At 39.0% G+C, this 21255-nt stretch overlaps 1 protein-coding gene across 4 annotated transcripts in view; it reads right to left on the reverse strand.

Moving 5' to 3' along the window:
- Window positions 1–21255, reverse strand: part of LOC108103467 — a 35568-nt gene that overhangs the window by 8071 nt on the left and 6242 nt on the right. For 3 of the 4 annotated variants that reach the window (XM_017208962.1, XM_017208963.2, XM_017208964.2), the window contains 2 exons: window positions 11268–11350; window positions 4686–5102 (listed from right to left, as the gene is read on the reverse strand). In XM_017208962.1, coding sequence (XP_017064451.1) covers window positions 4686–4724 — 39 coding nt within the window. In that variant the 5' untranslated portion in view covers window positions 4725–5102; window positions 11268–11350. Of the gene's footprint in view, window positions 1–4685; window positions 5103–11267; window positions 11351–11533; window positions 11796–21255 lie in introns of those variants that run through there. The other variant, XM_017208965.2, reaches the window with a different exon arrangement.

The following is a 21255-nucleotide window of genomic DNA, read 5'->3' on the forward strand; positions in this document are numbered from 1 at the left end:
AATGAAAGGCAACGTCGTTGTCTTTGGCTATTGGCAATAAATAATTCTTTGTTGTTGCTGCGCCTGTTGCTTTACTTAAATTTAATTAGTTTATTTGAAAGCAGTTTGGGGCGATGGTGTCATAGATTAAATTGGACTCAATTCATTTTTTTCTGACCGCTGTTCGTGTTTCTTTTTTCTGCTTCAAAATTATCTAATTGTTCTTGTTATTTCGTTGAATTATATCCCAGACATTCCTTTTGCCTGTTCTCGATTTACAGTATAGTTTTTAGCCAACTTTAACTTATTTCCGCAACACTTCGTAACGCGGCACAATTCGAACGAGAACTGCTGGTAGAATTATGTTTTCGTGGGTGGCTAATATGATTTTTAGAATAATTATTTTTGATTTTAGAATAAGTCAACGAACGCTGTGCTCTAATTAGTAGCTGACCAAAGAACAATAGAAGTACCAGACCAAGTCGAATGACAATAAGCCCTAAAATTATAATTGAAATGCTAATCAAAAATATGTACAAAATTCATACAGGGATTTAGAGCGGAGAAAGAGATTTTCCATCGTACATCGTGTGTTATATAAATAAATGATCAAAATTAATATGTTGTAACTTTGGCTGGGGCGTAACTGCCCAATCGAATTGGAATTGAAGTGAAGGTTAATCGGCGGCGATGGTCGATGATTGATAGGAATGGAAGGGGCAATGGTTTATAATAATTTATAATGTTTAAATACGAGTACAGCATATAAAATATGATTAACTAGATTGTTATATTTGGTTTGTTATTTTCACAATTTTACAGGTTTGAAAACTTCACCTGAGGCTGGGACAAAATGAAAATCCGTATCGAGGTCTTAACATGGCCAAAAGTAAGTCACTTGGCTATCGCAGACCAAAATCAGAGACGGGAAAATACAGGCCACAAAATGAAAACAGCCACGAGGCTTCACTGTGGGGGCGAACTACCCTGGATATCGTGTGGACCCCTCAAGACTCCCCCACCCCCCTCCACCAATGTTGGGACATGAGCTGCTGGTTAACCTACCTCCCTCCCTGCCCCTCAAAATCTTTCAGTTTGCATACATATTTATTTTGCCGCCAAAGCAAAATATTTTGTGCTGTTGTTTCACGTTGATACCTTTCGTTGAACGTCGCTCGCAATGGTCTGGAATTTTAAATAAATGCGATTTAGTTGTGCAACAATTTGCCTCGCTTTGCCTTACTTTACTTTACTTTTTTCCTATTTTCTTGGACGCCACTTGCTCTCTGTGAATTTATGGTAAATAATTAAAGTAACAAAAAAAAAAATAAAAGTGGCTTGTAGACAAGACAATAACAACAAAATAGAAGGCAACAATATCAGGGGCAATGCAACGCCGAAATACCCCATAAATACTGGGATGTTAGATAAGAAAATAATTGAAAACATTTTTAAATTATATTGCTAATATCTGTAAGTATTTAATTGCCGTTATCATTTCGGACTTATCTGTGGCATTTGGGTTTACATTTGAACATTTTGTTGCCTATTTCTTGCTAACTCATTAACTAGGGGATAAGCTTTTAAGGTATTTATCCCTTAATTGACTGTTAAATTACCATTAAATTGGAGGTGTATTAATAATTCCGATCTGTTAAGAAGTCTTCCTGTTTTCATCCGAAGATTTGATATAAAAAGGAATTTCAATGATTGTTTTTAAAGGCTTCTTTTAAAGATGTTTAAGTAGTCAAGAGTTCTTAAGTTGTACAATGTATAGGAATCCCTTTAATCCAATGTAACTTTCTTTAGCTCGAACTACATCCCACTGATTTCTGCAGGGTATCAAGTGTGCCTGTCACTTCCTGGCTTTGCGTAAGCTCTAAACAATTTTTTATGAAGTATTATCGTTGGTCTTTCGTTGGTTTCTGTTTCTGTTTATTGGCAACGAATATCAAGAGGTAGTCGGGGCATTAACCAACCCAAGTTAACAGCTATGATAAACACCTGTGGCCAAAATAATATATACTTTTTTATAAAAAATTAAAATGAAATATACAAATTATGAAGTAAGGCAGAAAATTATATTAAAATTACTTGCTTAAAAACACTTGCTTATTGGTTTATATTCCTTGCTTCTTCTAGACCCACAACTATTTTTCCGACCCTGTCTGTTTTATATATATTTCATTCTGTATTCCGTCGGGTCTGGTGTGAAAGCGAGAGTCCGTCGTCGTTGTTATTATGGGTAAAGTTATGCTCGACGCGTAACTGGGCCACCAACAACAACAACAACAACAACAGTAACAACGAGAAATGTTTACAAAATATTCATTGATTTAAAATGTGGTATTTCTGACTTTATTGCCGAGCTTTTTTTTCGGGTGAATTTTTTATTGTTGTTGCGGGTTGATTGATCAGGCTGCAGTGTGATGCAATTATGAGGGAGTTGTGTTTTTTTTTCGTTTCATTTTTGTTTTTTGTTACATTTTAAAGTGGAAATTTTCCCCCAGCAACGTCCAATGGGGCGTATGCGTAATCTTGGGCACATACATTCCACGGATTGCGCATACGCCGCATGGTCGGCTAGCAAGAAAAACCATTGAACCCTCAATTAAACGGAATCTTGTGTCATTTTCGATACCAATATATATAACTTGGGCGTGTCTCTGAAACCCCAGTTGAAATTGCAGTTCCAGCGCGAAACAAGCAATAAAAAAATCACTTGATTAGGGGGGCAAATCGGTGGAATTTGGACTGGCAGGGGGCGCTGGGTTGTAACTAGGGGAACTGGGCGTGGGAAGCGTGCAACAGCAAGAGCCAAACCAAACAACTTTATTATGCAAAGTGCCCAGAATGCCCCTTGTCGTGGCCAGATATTCCTCCATTCCCCTATTTACCATTCCCATCATGATTTTGCCCTAATGACAAGCTGCCTACTTAGCTCTCCACCTCTACATGTATATATATATATATATATATATATATATAAATATATATAGTTTACTAACTTTAGTTCCCACTTATAGAGCCGTTCGATTCGTGTGCCAGTGTTTAAGCGAAAAGGGCGACAGCATTTACTTTTCCTTTACGTAATCATGGAAATCTTGTAAGTTTGGTATTTAAAATCTTTCAATTTGCTAACAAACTTATCAAATACGCTTAAATAAACCTACTTCCATACCGGTCGGCTAGTCTTATTGATGTGACACCTAGACCCATAATGCCAAAACTCCTTTTTGGAACCACAAGTGCAGCCACTCTGTGAAATGTTCCCACCTAAAACCGCAAATGAATCACGTAGTTTTGAGCTCCCCTCCCTCAAAGACGAAGAAATCGAATTGCCTGCGGTGCGGAGACATGCAACATATATTGCATGTTGCATGCTGCTGCTGGTCGTCGTCGGCATGCCCGGTGATTGACACCTTTTAACTACCGTGACGCAATGGGGCGACAACAGCCGGGCCAAGTGACACATTTCCACAGGTTTTCTTCTTGTTGTTGGTGTTTCTTTTACCACCCGACGACTGGCCACCCACCGGCTTCTTTTCCCAGGGGGAAAATAAATGTGGCCTATGTTAGAAACTTGAATTTTCGTACCGAATTTTCACCCGATAATCTATAATTATAATTGCCAGTCAGTTGGCGGCGGTTCAGCAAAAGCTAATGAAAATTGCCCAACAGCACTTATGCAACATCGATCTGGAATGGTTTTGGATTGGATCAATCCGCTATATAGCCACGCCTCGATCTCGAGGCCCTCCCGTCGCGTCGGAGTGTGTGTGTTTTGCGTGATTTAGTTTTGCCCGTCGCACATTTAGTTAGCATAATTCACTCTCTAATTGTCAACGACAGGCGAAGAATGTGGTTTCCACACAGCGAAAATATACTTGAAATTATTTTAATTTAAACTTTAAAAAATATATAATAAAGAGTTAACTTTCTGGCAAGATAAAACCTATAGGTCATGCAGAGAATATAATAAATTTATCAATTATTTAAAATTCGTTTTATTAGTAAATTATATAGACAAGTGTTTAGCTATCAACTAAGATTTCCTTACAGTGCATCTACATGGCTGTCATTGTCAATATGGTTGGGTTCCCATTTCCAATTACAAAAGCGAGCTACACCCACCGCCAGGCTGGGAGGCTGCATGATCGACTAATTACTATATATATTTATATAGATATATCTCTGGCAAGTAGAACTGATCAAAAGGCGATCATGTCGTATGAGGGACAACCAGTGCGATAAAATCTAAGCAGGAAACTTATGGGAGAAAAAATGGATGGAAAAATGGGATTGGCTATGGAGCTATGGAATACATATATATGTATATGAAAGTTGAAATTATAAAGCCATAAGATTAGGTGTTTGTGGCAAAATGTATCATTTGTTACTAACTATTGGTAATGAAGTCATAAACACGATCATTATTTGTAATTCGAGATGATTAATTGGCTTTAGTTTAAGATTAAGTTTTATACTTTAAGTTTAAGTATTGCAGATACTAAGTTAAGCTTCATTCTAACTTGGAGTTTTCAATCTTTGAGCTCCCCCCTTTGAACACCTTGATAACCAAAGGTTAATGCATTTCCGTTTCCGCAGGCCAAGTGTTTTTATTTCCATCATTGATTTCCTTTTGGAAACTAACTATTTCTTTTTCTGTTTTCCGTTTGCCGTGAAAATTGTTTTATGCAACTCACCTTTGGGTCTTGAGATATCACAGAATGGTTTTTGTGCATTAGAAAACGGCGACACTTGCTGTTGGTCGTTGCTCTGGTTTGTTCCTAAACTTGTCGTTCTTGAGTTCTTGTTTTTGTTATTATTACTTCTTGTGCTGTTGTTGTTGTTTTTTTGGTGTGAACCAAAAGATTTCCAGCAATTTTCTGGCTATTTTCGCGCTTGGCCTTTGTGCTTTTCGCTTTTTGCCCCACTTGGGAGATCTGGTAGTGCCGGGAGTTATTTACGCTACTTTTTTATGATTTTCGCAAATTACTTTTCGTTGGGCAACTTTTGGTGTTGTTTATTGTGGTTGTTATTGTAGTTGTTGTTGTTGCTGCTGGACACATTTCCGTTGGCAGCAACAACATGACGCAGCGTTCTGACCGTCAATCAACGAACTGCAAGAAATTAAAAAAAAATACTTATTATTATCCAATAAAAAGACGTTGTGGTTATTAAACTTCGTTGATAAATGCAATTAGCAATAAATAAGAATGGGTTTTCCAAACATTCAAGTTAATAAAAGCATAGGCATGGGTATAAATGTAAATATCATAACATATAATCCGATATTATACAACAATTCTTGGTTATAAAATAGTTACAGCCTGGAGATTTGCAACTCTACTCATAAATCAAATTAGTTTGAATCAAAAAGAGGTAAGAAAAATTGTAAGCTAACTATTATTGAAAGACATATATGATAATTAATGATTGTTGTGAAGTATTAACAACCTGAAGTCCTGAAACTTTGCTCATAAAACCAATTAGTTATGATCTCAGAATGCCACAAAATTCAATCAACTTGAACCACTGAAAGTTGAGAAACTGGAGATTGAACTGATTTACAGATCTCAAACACTTAATATGAGCAACAAGAATGGTAATGAAACCGCTGGCAGCAAAAAAGCAAAGCCGATTCAAAGTTTAATTACGCTTTTAATTAGGGGATTTATAAGCGGAGGCAGCGGTTCTACGATTTCCACTATTTCCACAGGCGAAAGGCGGAAGTCCATAGTTTCGCCAGCTTTTTTTTTTTTTGGCTTTAGCTTCAGCTTTAACTCTTTCTTTGGTTGTGGATGCAACACCTGGCGGTGGATTGTCACCGGCCATTTGGATGAGTGTCCATCCAGCACCTCTGCCTTCCGTTCCATTTTCCCCTGAATAATTGCCACATCAAGAAGTGAAATGATAAATAAGCAACAATATTTTCCAAAGTACATCAAAACTACATTAGGCCGAGCAACCGAGCAACCGAGCAGCCAACCAACCAACCAAGCAACGTGTGAGCATCGGACTGACCCATTTATCGAGTGCTGCCCGTCGTCTCACCCAGTTGACTGTGATGTGTTAATTAGTCAAATGTTGGTCAACACTCTCAGCTGTCTGTTTGGCTTGGATTCCAAGTGGTCTTGGCATTTTCTTGCCATCAGAGAGGCCGAAGTACTACTTTAAAATATATATTTTTTGAGTTGCCCAAACAGATTACTCTGTCAATGACAAATTTTTAAGTGTGTTTTTGTAACTTGACTTAAGTGGTAAGATTATCAATGGAGAGTAAAATCCTTAAGCTTTTCCTATGCTATGTGAGTTTACATATCAACTCCTTGTAAACAGTTAATCAATCTCCCGTAATAAATCTCCCTTCTTCCTTGCCTCATTTCCTTTACATTATTTTTGAAGTTTATTGGGATTTTGCAACATTATTTCTGGCATCTGCGTACATCGTTTTGGCTTTTTCCTGCGTGCAGTGCTTTTGTATGCCAGGCACAAAAATTAACAACAAAACTTAAAAAAAAAAAAAGAGAAATAAAATCGGCAAAAATGATTTAATAAGTCGCCGGACGGCGGAGCACGGCAACAACAAAACCCATAGGCAACCGGATATCGGAGTCGAAGTTGAAGTTGGAACTGAGTAAATGTTTTGCAATTTCCCTAAAAGATCTGCAAGAGCCGGCTGGTATCTGTATCTGTATCTGATTCACTATATATGTGTATATATATGAGTATGTGGCATGTTGCAATTTGCACATGTGCGTGTGCCACGATCTGCAGTTCCTCAATTAAACAGCACTTGCATATGCAACTTTATTTGTTTTTACCATCCATCGTTAAGCTCCCGAAAATTAAGTCCAGCCAGAGCCGATTAATGGTTAAGCGTTTTAATGCCCCGCACTCGAAGTGTTGATCATCATGAGAGCAGCATGCGGACACCAAACACTGCACTTGCCGAAAAATATTACAGAAATTAAACGAAAGAAGATATTACAAGGAATATTACAGAGCTATTTTAGTGCTTCTTAAGCTATAATACTTCAAGTTTTTATAATACTTTTTAATATAGTTAATAAAACACTTTTCTTATCTTAGATTTAAATCACAAATCTTTTGATAAGTAAAGTAAACTACAAACAAATACCCCAAAATTTATTTCCAATGCAGCCAAACAACGATCGACGGGCAAACAACAAACACTTGATTTACGAGTTCCGTCCGCAGAAGCTGCAACTTGCAGTCGCGGAGATGTGGATGTGGATGCCACTTGACTCATTTGCCGCACTCATCCACTCATCGAATTCATTCATTACGGGACAGCACTAGCTCTGCCGGCAATAATTGTTATTTTATTGTTTAATCGCCGACAACGTAGCCGCTCGCTTTGATTTTCGCCGTCAATTGAGCCCATGAATAATAGAGTTGTTTTTTTGAGCTGCGAACGGAAGGCATAACGATTGCGGGATTCGAACATGATTCGACAGCAGATTCGTTTGTCTGGCCAAGTGCTACCTATCCCCCTTCTGATTTTCCCTTATACGCAAAACGAAACCACATCGATTTGATCTCGTTTTCATGGTGTTTGATGGCTACAAGGTTTCTACCGCAAGGTCGTCTTGAATGGGTTGGAAAAGTTAGGGAAATATGTGACAGATTCACATCACAACTTAACTTTTTCATTTTAGTATATACTCATACTCTTAGCCCTTGGTTTTCCCATAAATTTCCCACATCTTACTTCTGATTAATAGCAATTAGAATAAGTACTCCATTTACCGGCACTGATATTATGCTGCAGCCCATATCGAATTAATGAACACCTCCCTTCGGCATGGCGGTTCCCAGCCAAGTAAAGACCCGAAATTAGAATAAACCCCCAATAATTATGCAAATGTGGGTAATGAGCGGCATCCCATCTCGCTTTTGTGGGTCGACAATTGCTGTTCGCTTTTACTAATTCGTTTTAATTAAGGCGTTGCGGCGTTAATGAACCGTAAAACAAAGACCAGGCTAAAAAGTCGGCACAGTGGGCCTAATACTTGCAGTTTCCAGCTACCCACTTTTATAGTTTTTATTTCTCTTACTAGCCGAGTGAAAGAAGGGCAAAAGTCAAGACGCTAAAAAACAAACGGCAGACAAAGAGCCAACTTTCCCGCTGTCAACAATGGGCAGTTGGCTGTCAGGTGGGCGTGGCACCCGACGAGCTGTTCACATGTGTCTGTTTTCGAGTGTCTACTGTCTACAGTATATGCCACTTGCTAATGACAATGACTGGGCGGTGGGTAAAAGTGCCGTGCCGTGCCGCGACGTGCAGTGAAATCCTCTGATTTGACTTCAGATTCGCATGGCACTCTGTGAAAGCTGCGAAAAGTGAGCGACTTTGGCCCTAGAATCAAGTTATTATATGCACATGCAATGGCATATAAACGATCTAGAAAGTGGCGGAAAGTTTGCAGTTTTGTAGGAAAGTTTACAGCCATTGTTTTGGGTGTGCGATTAGAAAAGGTATAGGGCAGCTCTCTAAGGAAATTTAAGATAATTATTAGATAAAGATCATAATAAGTAATTTATATGCAGAAAATGTAGAAGTCCTTTAAATGTAAAATGAAAGTTCTAACCTTAAGATTGTTTTTTTTTTTTGCCAAGTTTGTTGCCTAAGTCTTTTGATATTTTTCGGTCCATTCTATGGTCTAGAATTTTTGTGCTGATTCAGCGGCAGCTTAAAGCAACCTGACACCCTTCTAAAATTGTGAAAGGAACCAATGACAGATCATAAAATTTGCAGAAAATGTGGAGTTTTTTTTTTTTTTTTCGTTTGTCTTGGCCAAATCAACCCACACACCATCACACACACTTTGCACGATTAACGTTAAATGAGCTAACGCACTAACGGGCTGCGACATGATCATTATGCAGATTTATGACTTCAACACTTGGAACTGATAGTCCGGCCAGCCCCCTTCTGGGTGACCCCCCTTTCGCACCTACACCCCTACTACTGGTCATTTCGTTGTTAACAAAGTTGTTTGTTTATGAGGCGCTTGGCTTGAAATATGGCTAGAAATTAACAACAATTTAGCGGCTCAGACTTGTCGCCAGCTTCCACAACCATTAGCAACGACACTTGGCTGGATCGGATCGACTCCGATAAGTACCAGGTTATAGTATAAATATAATAGAGATCGTAGCATATGCTGAGAGAGCCCATATCTATGTAGGCCCCAAGTGGGCGTCTCAAATTGCCTTTAATTAATCATTTTGTCATAGTACTTAGCTCTAATTAAATTCAATTTCAAGAATCGATCACTCGATCGGTCATGTTGAAAAATGATTATTAAACTATTGCGAAATCTCGTCTGGGCCCAAGCGCTCTAATTGGTTTTACTTCACTCTACCGATACTATTTTATGCACCATTTTTTAACGGCCTTATAATGTCCCCGATAACTGTTTAATTGCCAAAACGTTAACGTTAACAAGGAACCCACTGAAAACTCTCAAAATTGTTGCATGCAACATAGTATCTCTCTTTTCAGTTCGACTTTGTTGGCTATGGCATCGCAGCTGTCCTGTAGTGCCACGCCCCCCCGCGTCGATAAGATGGGGGCACTGGGGCGTTGCAATCTGTCGGTCAGCAAAATGTTTGTTTAAACTGCGCTTTGGCAGCCAACGAAATGGAAACACCAAAGGTTACAGTGGGGCAAAGTGTTTCGAAATTAAAGTTATTAAGAAATTACAAAAATATTTATTGAAAATTGAAACTGTTTCAGGGGAAAGATCTAGTTTATAATATACCTAAATGTGGCAAGACTTTACAATAATTTCTGTTTAGTTTAGGAAACTTATGGTGGACACTGTTTTACTGCGTGCGTGAGATACTGAATCTCTCACCTCCACCTTGTTTCTATACCATTTTTTTGGTACACAGAAAACAATCTTAAAATGTTTACTGCTTAGAAAATGGATTACTTCAGTTTTAAAGATTAAAAACTAAACCAAATTAACAAATATAAACTCTAAAATATAAAAGTCTACTAATATTTCTTCGAGTACTTGTTCTTACCAAGCTAGATGGCATGTGTGTTGATTGCAATTAACTAGCTGGCAATATGATCGGGCCAAGAACCAGACCAAATCCCCTCCTGCTCACCTGCCACTCCCCTTTGACCCGTTGGCTTTCTGTTTTGCATTTGTCGCTTGTCGTTCGTCTGGTTTATTGCACTTTTGGCAGCTAATATTTATTAACCATAATTATCGGTTGCCGCCGGCCATTCTAACTGTACACGATCTTTTGGGCACGGCTTCCGGGCCAGACCAACTTGCCTTAATTGCCAACAAAAGCAGCAGCAGCAGCAGCAACAGCAACAGCAGCAGCAGCAACATCATGCAAATTACTTGACTTGGCTCTGGATCGAGTGGGCTGGAAAAATTGAATTCAAATTGATAGATGGGCCGAGGTGAGGACAGGCCAGCATTGTGGCCATAACAAAAAGCACAGAAAAAACAAAATCGCCGACTCATCTTTCACCACAAATCCATTTCCCAAACGTGGAAAAGCGGCACGGAAATTATGAGGCGCTTTTCTTTTTTTGGCATTGAATGAAAATGCGAAGGTAGCCAAAGTGAATGTCTGTTGTTGATGTTGATGTTGCCACTTGCCACTGTTAGTGTTGCTGGTTGCCAGTTGCCAGTTGCTAGTTACTACTGCTACTGTTGCAGGTGGGCCAACGAAATCTTTTGGCCGGAAGCATCGACAAATTTGCACTAAATGGCGCCATGGCACGCGCATCATCATCATCAACTTAATCATCGTCTTTTGGCTATTCAGCAGATTATGCTGATGGTTTTATTATTTCTTCGGTTTTTTCGGGTTTTTTTTTTTTTTTTTTTTGGCTATTGCTTGCGCTTCGTGATTTAATTTTTTTTTCATCTGGCTTCAGGGTTTTTTCTCTCTTCGTGGCTTAAATTAAAAGGCGCTCGTTCGGATGTAGTTGGTTGGAAAATTAAAAAGTACCAAATTGATAGATAAACCGATTTAATGGGCAGATAATAAACGAGTATTAAAATCCCCCAAAAAATAGTTAAATTATATATGTGTATAGAGAAAGATGGATGAGTGTTGAAGGGGTAAACATTTTGCCAAACATCTTTTGACTGTGATAAGTAAATTTGAAGAGGTCATTATAGGTAAGACATGAGTTAAATTCGTTAAACTATTTGATAAAACTTACATTATAGCGAAGGAAATTACAGTTTGTTTATGCTAAAATAATAAAATTTACAACTCACCTTGAAACACATCCAAATTAAAGTGCATTCATTCCGAGTTTGCAAGAAATAATGTGTTGAAGGTATGCGACTAACAGATGCTCCTAAAAAGATAATAAAATACAGAATTAGTTTATTATTAATAATAAATCATATATAATATAAGCTATTTAAAAACTGTGTTTAGACACAACATCCCTTTTCTACAGAATTTTCCACATAAAAAACTTCAAATGCCGAAAACACAAAAGACTTAGGACACAAACTTGTCAGATATTTAAGCTTACACGCAATTGGAATGACAAATGCCACAATGCATATATCCAGATGACGCAAGTGGCCGCAAGAGCCGCGCTCCTTCTTAACTATAATTTTAACCACTTGGTCTGGTTTGTTTTTGTTCAGCTTTTTGGTCCCTCTATAATTTACTTGGTATGCGTGCGCGTTCAATGCATTTTTCCTTTATTTCTCTGGTCGGCGGCACGATAATTTTCATTTTTTTCCATTTCTTGCACCGTCGCCGTCGTTGCTGCCACTGCCGTTTGTTGCCTGCCAATAAAAGTCTTTGTCAACGATTTTGTTGTTGTAATCAAGTCACACGCATGCGCAACGAAGTCAGCTATTTGAAATATTTCAGCGGCTGCTGGCACTCTTCATTTGCATTTAATTCCAGCGAAAGAAATAAAACATATACTATATCCATTTCCCCACCTCACATCCCTACTTCTTAGCCACCAAACGGCTGATAATTAAATCGCATTTAATTGCCCTCAACCGTAATAGAAAAACAATGTGTGGCAATTGTGAGAACCCGCAGAAGCCATTGACATATGGCATCGACATCGCCGTCAGCATCGGAATCGGAATACGGAATACGGAATACGGAATAAGGCATATGGAAGTGTATGGCAACGATTGCAAAATATATTGCCAACCATTTGTCCAACCTGATATTGTTCGGTCTGAGTTATTTGCCTTTGCCGTGGCACAAGACAAACGATATGCATTCATTGCTTATGACAGCAATGAATGCATATTCCAATGGCCCTTGAATTAATGGCTTGCCGATTGCTTTTTCGCTCAGAATATCACTGATTTATGTCTTTATTTGGCAGGGAAAACCAATTTAAGGTCTCCTTGGTTTATGGGTTTTTATATAGGTTTTAGCTTTCCTCTTTGTAATCATAGTTAAACGCGAATTTCCAAAAAATTATCCACACGTAACATTTTCCCAAGGGCCTTTCCAGCCTAAAATAAAAACAGACTTGGACATTTTCATTGTCAACCTAAGCTAAGCGGCTACTTATCGCATTTAATTGTGATTATAATTTGTCTGTTTATGGCAGAGACCAGAGCCGCAATTAGCCGGCAGTTGATTAACAATAATTGCGATGTGAAACACTTTAAAATGCCATAAAAGAGACTTATGAGCAGCATGCCAAACGGAGTTGGTTTTTTTTGGCTAGGGGGGGGATTTTTATTGGTGTTGCCTGAGATCGCAGAGAATGCCCCACATTTGGCCAGATAGCCCCAAAAGTGGTCGAAAAATGTGTGTTCAACAGGATGCAATCAATGTCATCCGACCAAAGACAGCCGGCGATATAATTAAGTCGAGAATGCCAAATAATTGATGCCAATTGATTGGACAGGAAGCGCATAAATTCAACCGAAACGAAAATCGAACAATTGTCAATACGAAAAATAACAGAAACGAGAGCATAGAACTTATGACAGCTTCATTGTAGGAAAATGTGGAAAAACGCTGGACCAAACGGTGGTATGTTGGAAAAAACAGATGGCGATTCGATCTTATCGCTGGACATGCGACAACTTGATCGATCGATGGGACCACACATCGGGGGCTGTGCTTGTCGAACCTATCGTTATCGATTGCCAATCGCCACGATTCGGACAGTCGACATGTGCCCAATAAATCGAACATTGACAGACACAACACTTGGGCGGTAGTTGGGTATAAATTATCTTTTCAGCCTCCATAATTTTTCCCACTACTGTTTTTTTTCTTTTTTCTTTTTGGCCAAAAACAATTTCCTTATTTGCTGCGGCAAATAAATTAAGATATTGCTAACATAATTGTGATCTTAAATAATATTTTTGGAGGCAAAGGAAAAACGGGAATGAAAGTAATGAAAACTGGGCAAATATAAAATGATGAATGTGGCCAAGATAAAGTCAGCGAATTATTAAGTGAAAGAAAAATTGCATTAAACCCGAAATATAGCGGCAAATAAAGCTTAATTGTGTATGAAATGATAGAGTGTTTAAACGCTTAAACAAAATGGCTTAAACGGTGTGTGCCTAATGATAATACGCAGTTTTTCCCAGTCTTTAATTATATGTTTTTAATGTCTAAGGAGATTATAAGCCAATTTACTAAACGAATTACTTTTACTTTGCTTTTACTTTTCTTTATATAAATTTTCATTTTAAACTTCAAATTTGGTAGTCACTTTGTTTTGGGGCTAAAAATATGAGTTCTTAAAATACGATTTCAGCAACTCCTTGGCATACCATGGCTACTGATTAATTGCCTCGATCTGCGGACTCCTCGATTCCGTGATTCATTCTGATCTTGGTGGCCCCCATCCAGATATTTGCATTTTACAGATCGCCTGACAGCGGGGAGCGTTCGCTGCCAATCGAAGGAAAAACACCAGATTTGCACTCGAATATAGAGTTATATATATATACGAGTATGTTACATATATGCTGATGGCGATTGTACATAAATATTTGCTTATGGTAACCTTGGGTGCGTGGCTTAAACCCGTTATGACCGGACGGGCGGGCATTATCTCGCATTGGGTGCGCATTTTCCGAGACTTGCCTGCGGGGCATAATTGGGTTTTAATTGATACCAAAACGAAAACCGAATGAAAAACCCCACAAAAGGCGGCCGAACTCAAAATCGAAAGTCTCAACTCTGAAGTCTGCATGCAAATTCTAGTAAAGGGAAGTGATTAATTTTGACGTTGCGGAGGCTTGGTTTAGTTTTTTTTTTTTCATTTTCGTTTTTCTTACTTACCAGCCACATATCACTTCATATCGAATTACCAAGAGCGGCCTTAACAACACAATTAAGACCCGTTTACATTTTTGGATTTTTATTACCATTTTTCCCCGCAGCCACAGTCATAGCCAATTGAATTGGCCTAATGAGTGCAACGAATTTGACAGCATGGATATCTATGGATATATGTGGTCATATATAGCGGCCCATTCGGATCTGTCGATGCAGCTAATCCGCGGCCACTGATTGTTCATTCCAAAAATACAAAAAATACAAAAAAAAAAAAAAAAGAAATATGTGAAAGGGCCGTCGCCGGGTTGTCAACGCGATTCGAATACACAAATATAGCCACGCCGATATGCGATATGCAGATCGACGCTTATATAGCCACAGACTACAAATCATTGAGTCACGCCTATGAAATTTACATAAATATGAGCAAACAAAATAAAAGAAAGAAAAACGTTTAAGCCAGCCGAAGAAAGCTAGCCAAACAATAGATGCTCTTTAGCTAAGGAAAATGCATTCATAAAATCAAACAAAATTGATTTTCAAAGAAAAACTCAACAGAAAAAAGAGTTAATAAAAAAGAAATTCAATTTGAAATTAAGATATTCAAGCAAGTACAAAACCATTTAGGAAATTATACCTTCAGACTAAGAAATATCTTTAAAAATCTTTATCTAGCCCTAACCTAATCTCTCACCATATTTAATGGACCCTTCAATGTTGCCAATTTAGTTAGGGTATCCAAAATGCAATTCATCAGCTGGCAATAAGCACAAAGCCATAAAACCATCGACTGACTTAATGGAGTCGTTTGAGCGACAAAATTGTTTAGTGCAGCTGAAAAAAAAAAAAAAAATCAAAAGACCACCTCCCCGCTGCCCCTTCGATTGAGCCACGCCCCTGGCATTTTTTCATGGGGCAGCCAGTGGATAAGAAAATCCGCAAAAGAAGCCGGAGCGGAGGCAGAAAAAATGCTAAAGTTCGTTTCTTAAGTCTTTCGTTTGGCGGCGCTAAAGATTGCGCAAAAAATTTGGGGAACACAAGAAGAAGCAGAAAAAACAAAAACCGAAACAACTCCCGTAAATCCCAGAAATCCAACTTCGTGCAACAACTTAAGCAGTTTTACAACAACGGAAAAAACACAAAATAAAGCCAGTAAATAATATGACCAGCGGCTGGTCGGATAATTGTTTGGTTATCTCAAATATGTTTCTTGTTTTTTCTTTTTTTTCTTCTTTGTCTCGATTATTGCTCCAATTTACAATATTGCTCGAAAAAAAAGAGATATCGCAAAGAAACCAATCCCAAAATCAAATCAAATCAAAAAATTGCCAAATGTTGCAGCGGTAATTATTGTTTCCAGGCTATATTGTGTATGTGGGCGTGGCTGGCTCAGCCTTAGAATGCGGTAGAGAAAGCAATAACAAAAAGTAGGGGGCAGCTTAGACAGCTGGTAAACAAAGTACCTACCAACTTGGGCAAAGTAAAGTAAAGCAAACAAATTGGTGCCAAGGTTGCCGCGGGACAAACAAATAGGGTCCAAAGCCATAATTAGATCAAAAGTCATAATTTTTCTCTAGTTTTTTTAAGTTGCCTTTTCGTTGCTGTAACAACAAACAAACACAACCACAAAAGGTGCACAAACTACAAAATACAAAATACAGAAGAAAAAAAATAAACAGAAAATGCGCCAAGCTATAAAGAAGCAAAGCCAAAGCCCCGACCAAAAAATCACTTTAATTTGAGCGCATTTCATTTTGTCAAGTCGCCGGCCTGGCTTTTATAGAAAGAAAAAACGAAAAACGAAAAAATAACAAAATTAAAACAACCAACAATAGAGCACGTTTTGTAGGGCGGTCAGAAAAAAAAAAAAGGAAGGAAAAATTCGTAGCCAATTTAAATGTCATTGCGACATTTTGATCCCCACCCCCAGCCACCCTTTCGCCTGGGCCAGCTTTTAATTTGAAATTGAAAACCCAAAAAGTACAAATCTTATCAATAGATTATCTACAAGAGCCAAACAGCATCGCGAAAATCATTGCAAGGCAAAGGCGAGTAGAGGAGTAGAGTGGGTGGTGGGTGAGAGGTCAGCAGTGGTTCACGGAGGCGTCAACTGGCCACTCACAAAGTGATTGGATCCCGATCGATTCGACCAGATAAAATAAACAAAACCCAACCACCACCAGCCAAGCTCTGCTCCAAATCGAAAGTGAAAGCCACACAAAGCCTAGAGTTCAGTGGTTCTGGGCTGGGTTGTTGTGGGGGGTCAAAAGGTGAAGCTTTTGGTTTGGTTAAACCACCGAAGATGCAACAAGTGCATATTGCAGCTATAAAGTGATATAAGATTAAAAAAAAATGACAGAAAGTTAGGCTAAAAGTTTAAGGAAGTTTTACATTAATCCAGACTACAATGTAGTAAGCTTAAGATCAATGCTTAACCAGCAACAAGGTTATAGAAGCAATTATAGTCCGTGATTAATTTCGATCTAAATATCAATTACACATTAAAACTTGATCATTTAATCCCCTTTAACATTGGCAGACACAATACCCTGAGGTGTCAGAACCACCTCCTGCTCCACCCTGCTCCACTTGACACCACCTAACACTAACCCTGACCCAACCTTGCACCGTCAATCAGTCCAGCGAATGCCAGGCAACACACGCTTGGATCTCCACTATCATTGGTTCTTCTCTTGCAGTGACACCACCGATCGATTGAACCGCTCTGACTTGCACCACTGAACCACTGAACCACTGAACCACCGAACCAAACCGTACCGTACTGAGCTGAGCTGGCCTAAACTGAACCACCAACGCGGGCAAATAGAGCATAGCCATGCCGAATGTTTGGCCAACTGTGTCTGCACAAAAAATTTGAAAGTAATACTTTGGTGTTTAAAAGAAATATATACACAGTATATATGCTGATATTAAAAGATCAAAGTGCGATGAAAAACATTGGGAAAGGTGTTTTTGATAGTGAAAAGAATGATAAGACTGAGATCTCTTTCAAAAACTATATTGATTTCGTGGGAACTTTAAGGAGGATTCTATGGATCCACCTCGACTTATGCAAATGGGGGCCGTCCTTCTAGCCAGGTCGGTGGGGGTGGAAACTTCTCAACCAGCTTGACCCACGCCAGTTTGTTGGGGACTTTAAAATGCTTTAGTTAAGTTTGTAGCATGTGGCGCGAGGTCTTGACATTGTACCTTGAGCATTGTCATGATTTGTTGTCATCAGCGGGTTGCAAATGAAAAGCTGCCAAAGCAAATCAAATGGCAAACAGCAAATAGCAAACGGCAAACGGCAAACAGCAAATGGCTAATAGCAAATTGTTTTGCCAACTTGAAGGCATGGCCATCCAGCATCGGACGTCTCCACACCCAGTGGGCGTTACACATGTGGTGTATGGTGTGCGGTGCATGGTGGTTGTTGCTCTACTTTATGCTAGATATATATTACTATATATCTGTACTTTTCTCGTGAGTCATGGGACTGGAGAATTGATGGGAGAGACTTGGCCGAGGCGAGTGCTAATGTTTAAAAACAGAAAAAAATTTAAAACAAAAACCAAAAGGGGCTCTGAAAATGCAATTGCACAAGACGGCAGGCAGCACGGTGCACAAATTGATAAACCAAATGACGCGCTTGAGTGGTTGTTGTTGCCCATGGTTGCGCCATGGAAATTCTTGCCAAGGTTCATTTAGCCGAACATGCCTTGCGCCTTGCTTTAATTAAACTTTTGCCCACTAAATGTTTTACTTTTCGAATCGCTCTGTTCGGCCACGTCGGTGCGGCAATCTTTCGATTGGTGTAGCAGTGCTGGTCGCGCCTGCGGTTACCCTTTGAAGTTGCCCAAAACGGGGCGCGAGCCATAAATGAGGCATCCCACCACCACCGAACATATGTGGGTGGGTGGCTGTCTGATTTGCATCGCATATTGCACAATCCGCTAATTAAAATGTAAGCCAACCCATTGGGTTGGGTTGATCGGAAAATGTGGGTGGATGTTCTTACACAGAACATCTCCTCATTTGCCATCCTATGATAGGAATTTATAAATAAGTTATACATCGAAATCTACATATACTATTCTATATCTCTTAAAGTTAAAGCTCAGAACTGCTACTACTGCTACCAGTCCATTAGGCCGCTGGAGTTACCCAATCTTTTTTCTTGTTTTGTTACCATTATGGCTGCGCTACCTGGATGTGGCACTTTGTCATCTTGCAGTGGCATTTCGGAGATGCGAGCACTCAACACCGACACTTTGTGGCATGTGGGCGAAGCTTATCTTTTGGCTGAGGGCTTTGAGTCGGAGTTGCCACAAGATAAACATGGCCAAGGTGTCCGCAACTTGAGGCTCTCGCCATAATTACAAGAAGCTGTTGTCGTCGTCGTCGTTTTCCGACTTTTGGGCAGAAAGGCAGCGAGCAACCAAGACGGACAGCAAAAAAAATTAAACAAAAAGGAAGAAAGGCTGCGATAACAGAAGTTGGAAATACCCTAGCAAAAATGACTTAAGAATAATTAAAAGTTTAACAACAAAAACACAAGTAACACACACAAGAGCCCAATGAAGGACATATTCTGTATAAGTTATATTAAACCTCTTAAAGAATTTAATATACCCTTTGCTAGGGTATGTAAGGCAGCAATAGCCACGGCGACAGCGAAAAAAAATAAAGTTTGCAATAAGTTTTGGCTTACAAATTTGCCAAACAATGCAGATCGCTGGGCACGACGTTGAGCCGGGTATCTTTGGCTTTGTCTGTGGCTTTAAGTTTGGCCCAAAGTCGCCAGAGCTCTAGACTGAAGACCAGAGACTATAGACTGAAAGACTCTCGACCAGCGACTTGCGATCGTGGACTTGCAACTCCTCGAGTGGCTGATGGAACTCTTTTCCCTCGTGTGTGAGTGCCGGCAATTATGGTTGGAACGACTTTGGGGATTCGATCGCACTCGACTCGTGCCACGCGTCCGCATTTACAAGACCAACAAATTATGGATATCCCCCTGCCTTCTCTCTATAGCCACAGGGTTCATCAAAATCTGGGGGTACTTCTACTCCAATCTCATCGCATCTTATCAGATCGACTGCCGGATGGAAGGCTCCAGAAAGAGGTCATATCTACCTAACTCGACTTCTTACTTAACTTTGACTTCATTGAGTATTTGAGTCCTGTTCAAGTTATGAAAGGTTTTTGATATATATAAATATATCAGAAATAAGTATATATATTTATGTATTGAATATAAAAAGGCGTTCCATCATAAGACTGTGGTTAAAGCATTGAGCTTTTCATCCTGAATATTTTCTATATGGTAACATGACTTTTCATAATGTGATTTGTGTTGAAGGAATCTCTTTTCAACTAGGTTCTACTGTATCCATTGGCTGACTTTAATATATATATATATATATATTCAAATCGAAAACAAAGACAAAAAGGGTTCGCTGATCTGCAAATGGAGCAACAATTTTTTTTTTAGCTTCGCTTGTATTTATTGTGAAGTTAAAAAAGTTTGCAAACTTTGCGGTTGGCGATTTATTTTCGGTGGTTTTTGTTGTTGTTGTTTTTGTCGTTGCTGTGGCAGGTTCACAACGAACACGACCAAAGTGAGAGAGCAGGGAGTTGAAGAAAGAGGAGCGGGTCAGTGGTAACGGGAAACTGTCCAAGTTATCCAGTTATCCATGTGCCTCACGCAGCAGTCGAAACGAGAGCAAAAGTAGCCACCGACATCGCTTGTTTCGGTGCATGTTGCCGCTGCACTGGCAGAAAATATCCCCACAAATTGGAGTGTTTCTCGAAATAATAAAGAAATTTTTAGGAAGTTTAAAGGGGAAGTAAAAAGTATTCTTTTTTAGCTTTAACATATATGTTGAGCTATTAATTGAAGGCATTTTAAGCTATTTCTTTCCTTTGCTTAGTAAGCAATAATATTCCGTATTTTGGCTTCACCTCGATAAACTAATAATCATTCCTCTCAGTGTACTTGTGCTTGCTGCTTTTCGCTTTTTGTTTTCTTAGCAGTTTAGCGCCCGCTGTCCATGATTGTCCCCATGCCCCACTCAGGTAGTCCCCATTCCAATACACCTCCCCTGCCTGCTGCTACCAGAGCCACTCCCCGCTGCCCCTCCTTCTCGGAGGAGTGTGTCCACGTACCAACATTGGCCTAATGTTGCACATTGTGTGCTGAGCCTGATCTTGTTTATTATGCAAGAAAGCTGCCAAAGTGAGCCAAAGCCGAGCGACACACCGCGATATATACGAGTGCCGAAGCCAAACGGCAACAATCGCAGAAAGTAAATTTACAAAAATTTCAATCGAACAAAGTGCTGAAGACTGTAGACTGAAGACTGAAGCCGAAGACTCTTGACCACCGCGACAAGAGAAATGGGAAGTTATGGGGACATGACCGGGTTGTGTCGAAAGTATATCTCCGTGATCAGAAAAAACGAAACGAAAATACCATAGCAAAGAGTTCCTATTTGGTTAGTTTCCAACAACTGCTGAAGTCTCTTTAGGAAGATTATAAGAAAGAATATATATGAAATATATATATATATAAAATGTTCTAAATTCATTCTTAAACTTATTTAAATTTATCAAAAGAAAGAAAACCAGAGTCAAAGGTTCAAAGAACCTTAATTCCTAATTATCGTTCCCATTACTTTTCAATAAGAATCTTATGCAAATACTAAGATTCAGTAATGAACCTCAATATATATCCCAGACAACACAAATTACCAATTAAAAGAAACTGAAATTCCAATCAGAATAATATCTTAGAATACCCGAAAACTGGTTCTCTATTGTTCCAATATTAATGAGAGTAACAAATGTAAAATCATATTTCAAAGTATAATTATAATATTCAAATTATTGTTTTCAAAATCTCAGCAATTATATTACTTTTGTTAACATGTTTTCGCCTTTTTTGTTGTATTTTTTTAACACAAT

This window comes from Drosophila eugracilis, unplaced genomic scaffold, assembly GCF_018153835.1.
Source record: "Drosophila eugracilis isolate 14026-0451.02 unplaced genomic scaffold, ASM1815383v1 contig_496, whole genome shotgun sequence".
NCBI classification, from domain to species: Eukaryota; Metazoa; Arthropoda; class Insecta; order Diptera; family Drosophilidae; genus Drosophila; species Drosophila eugracilis.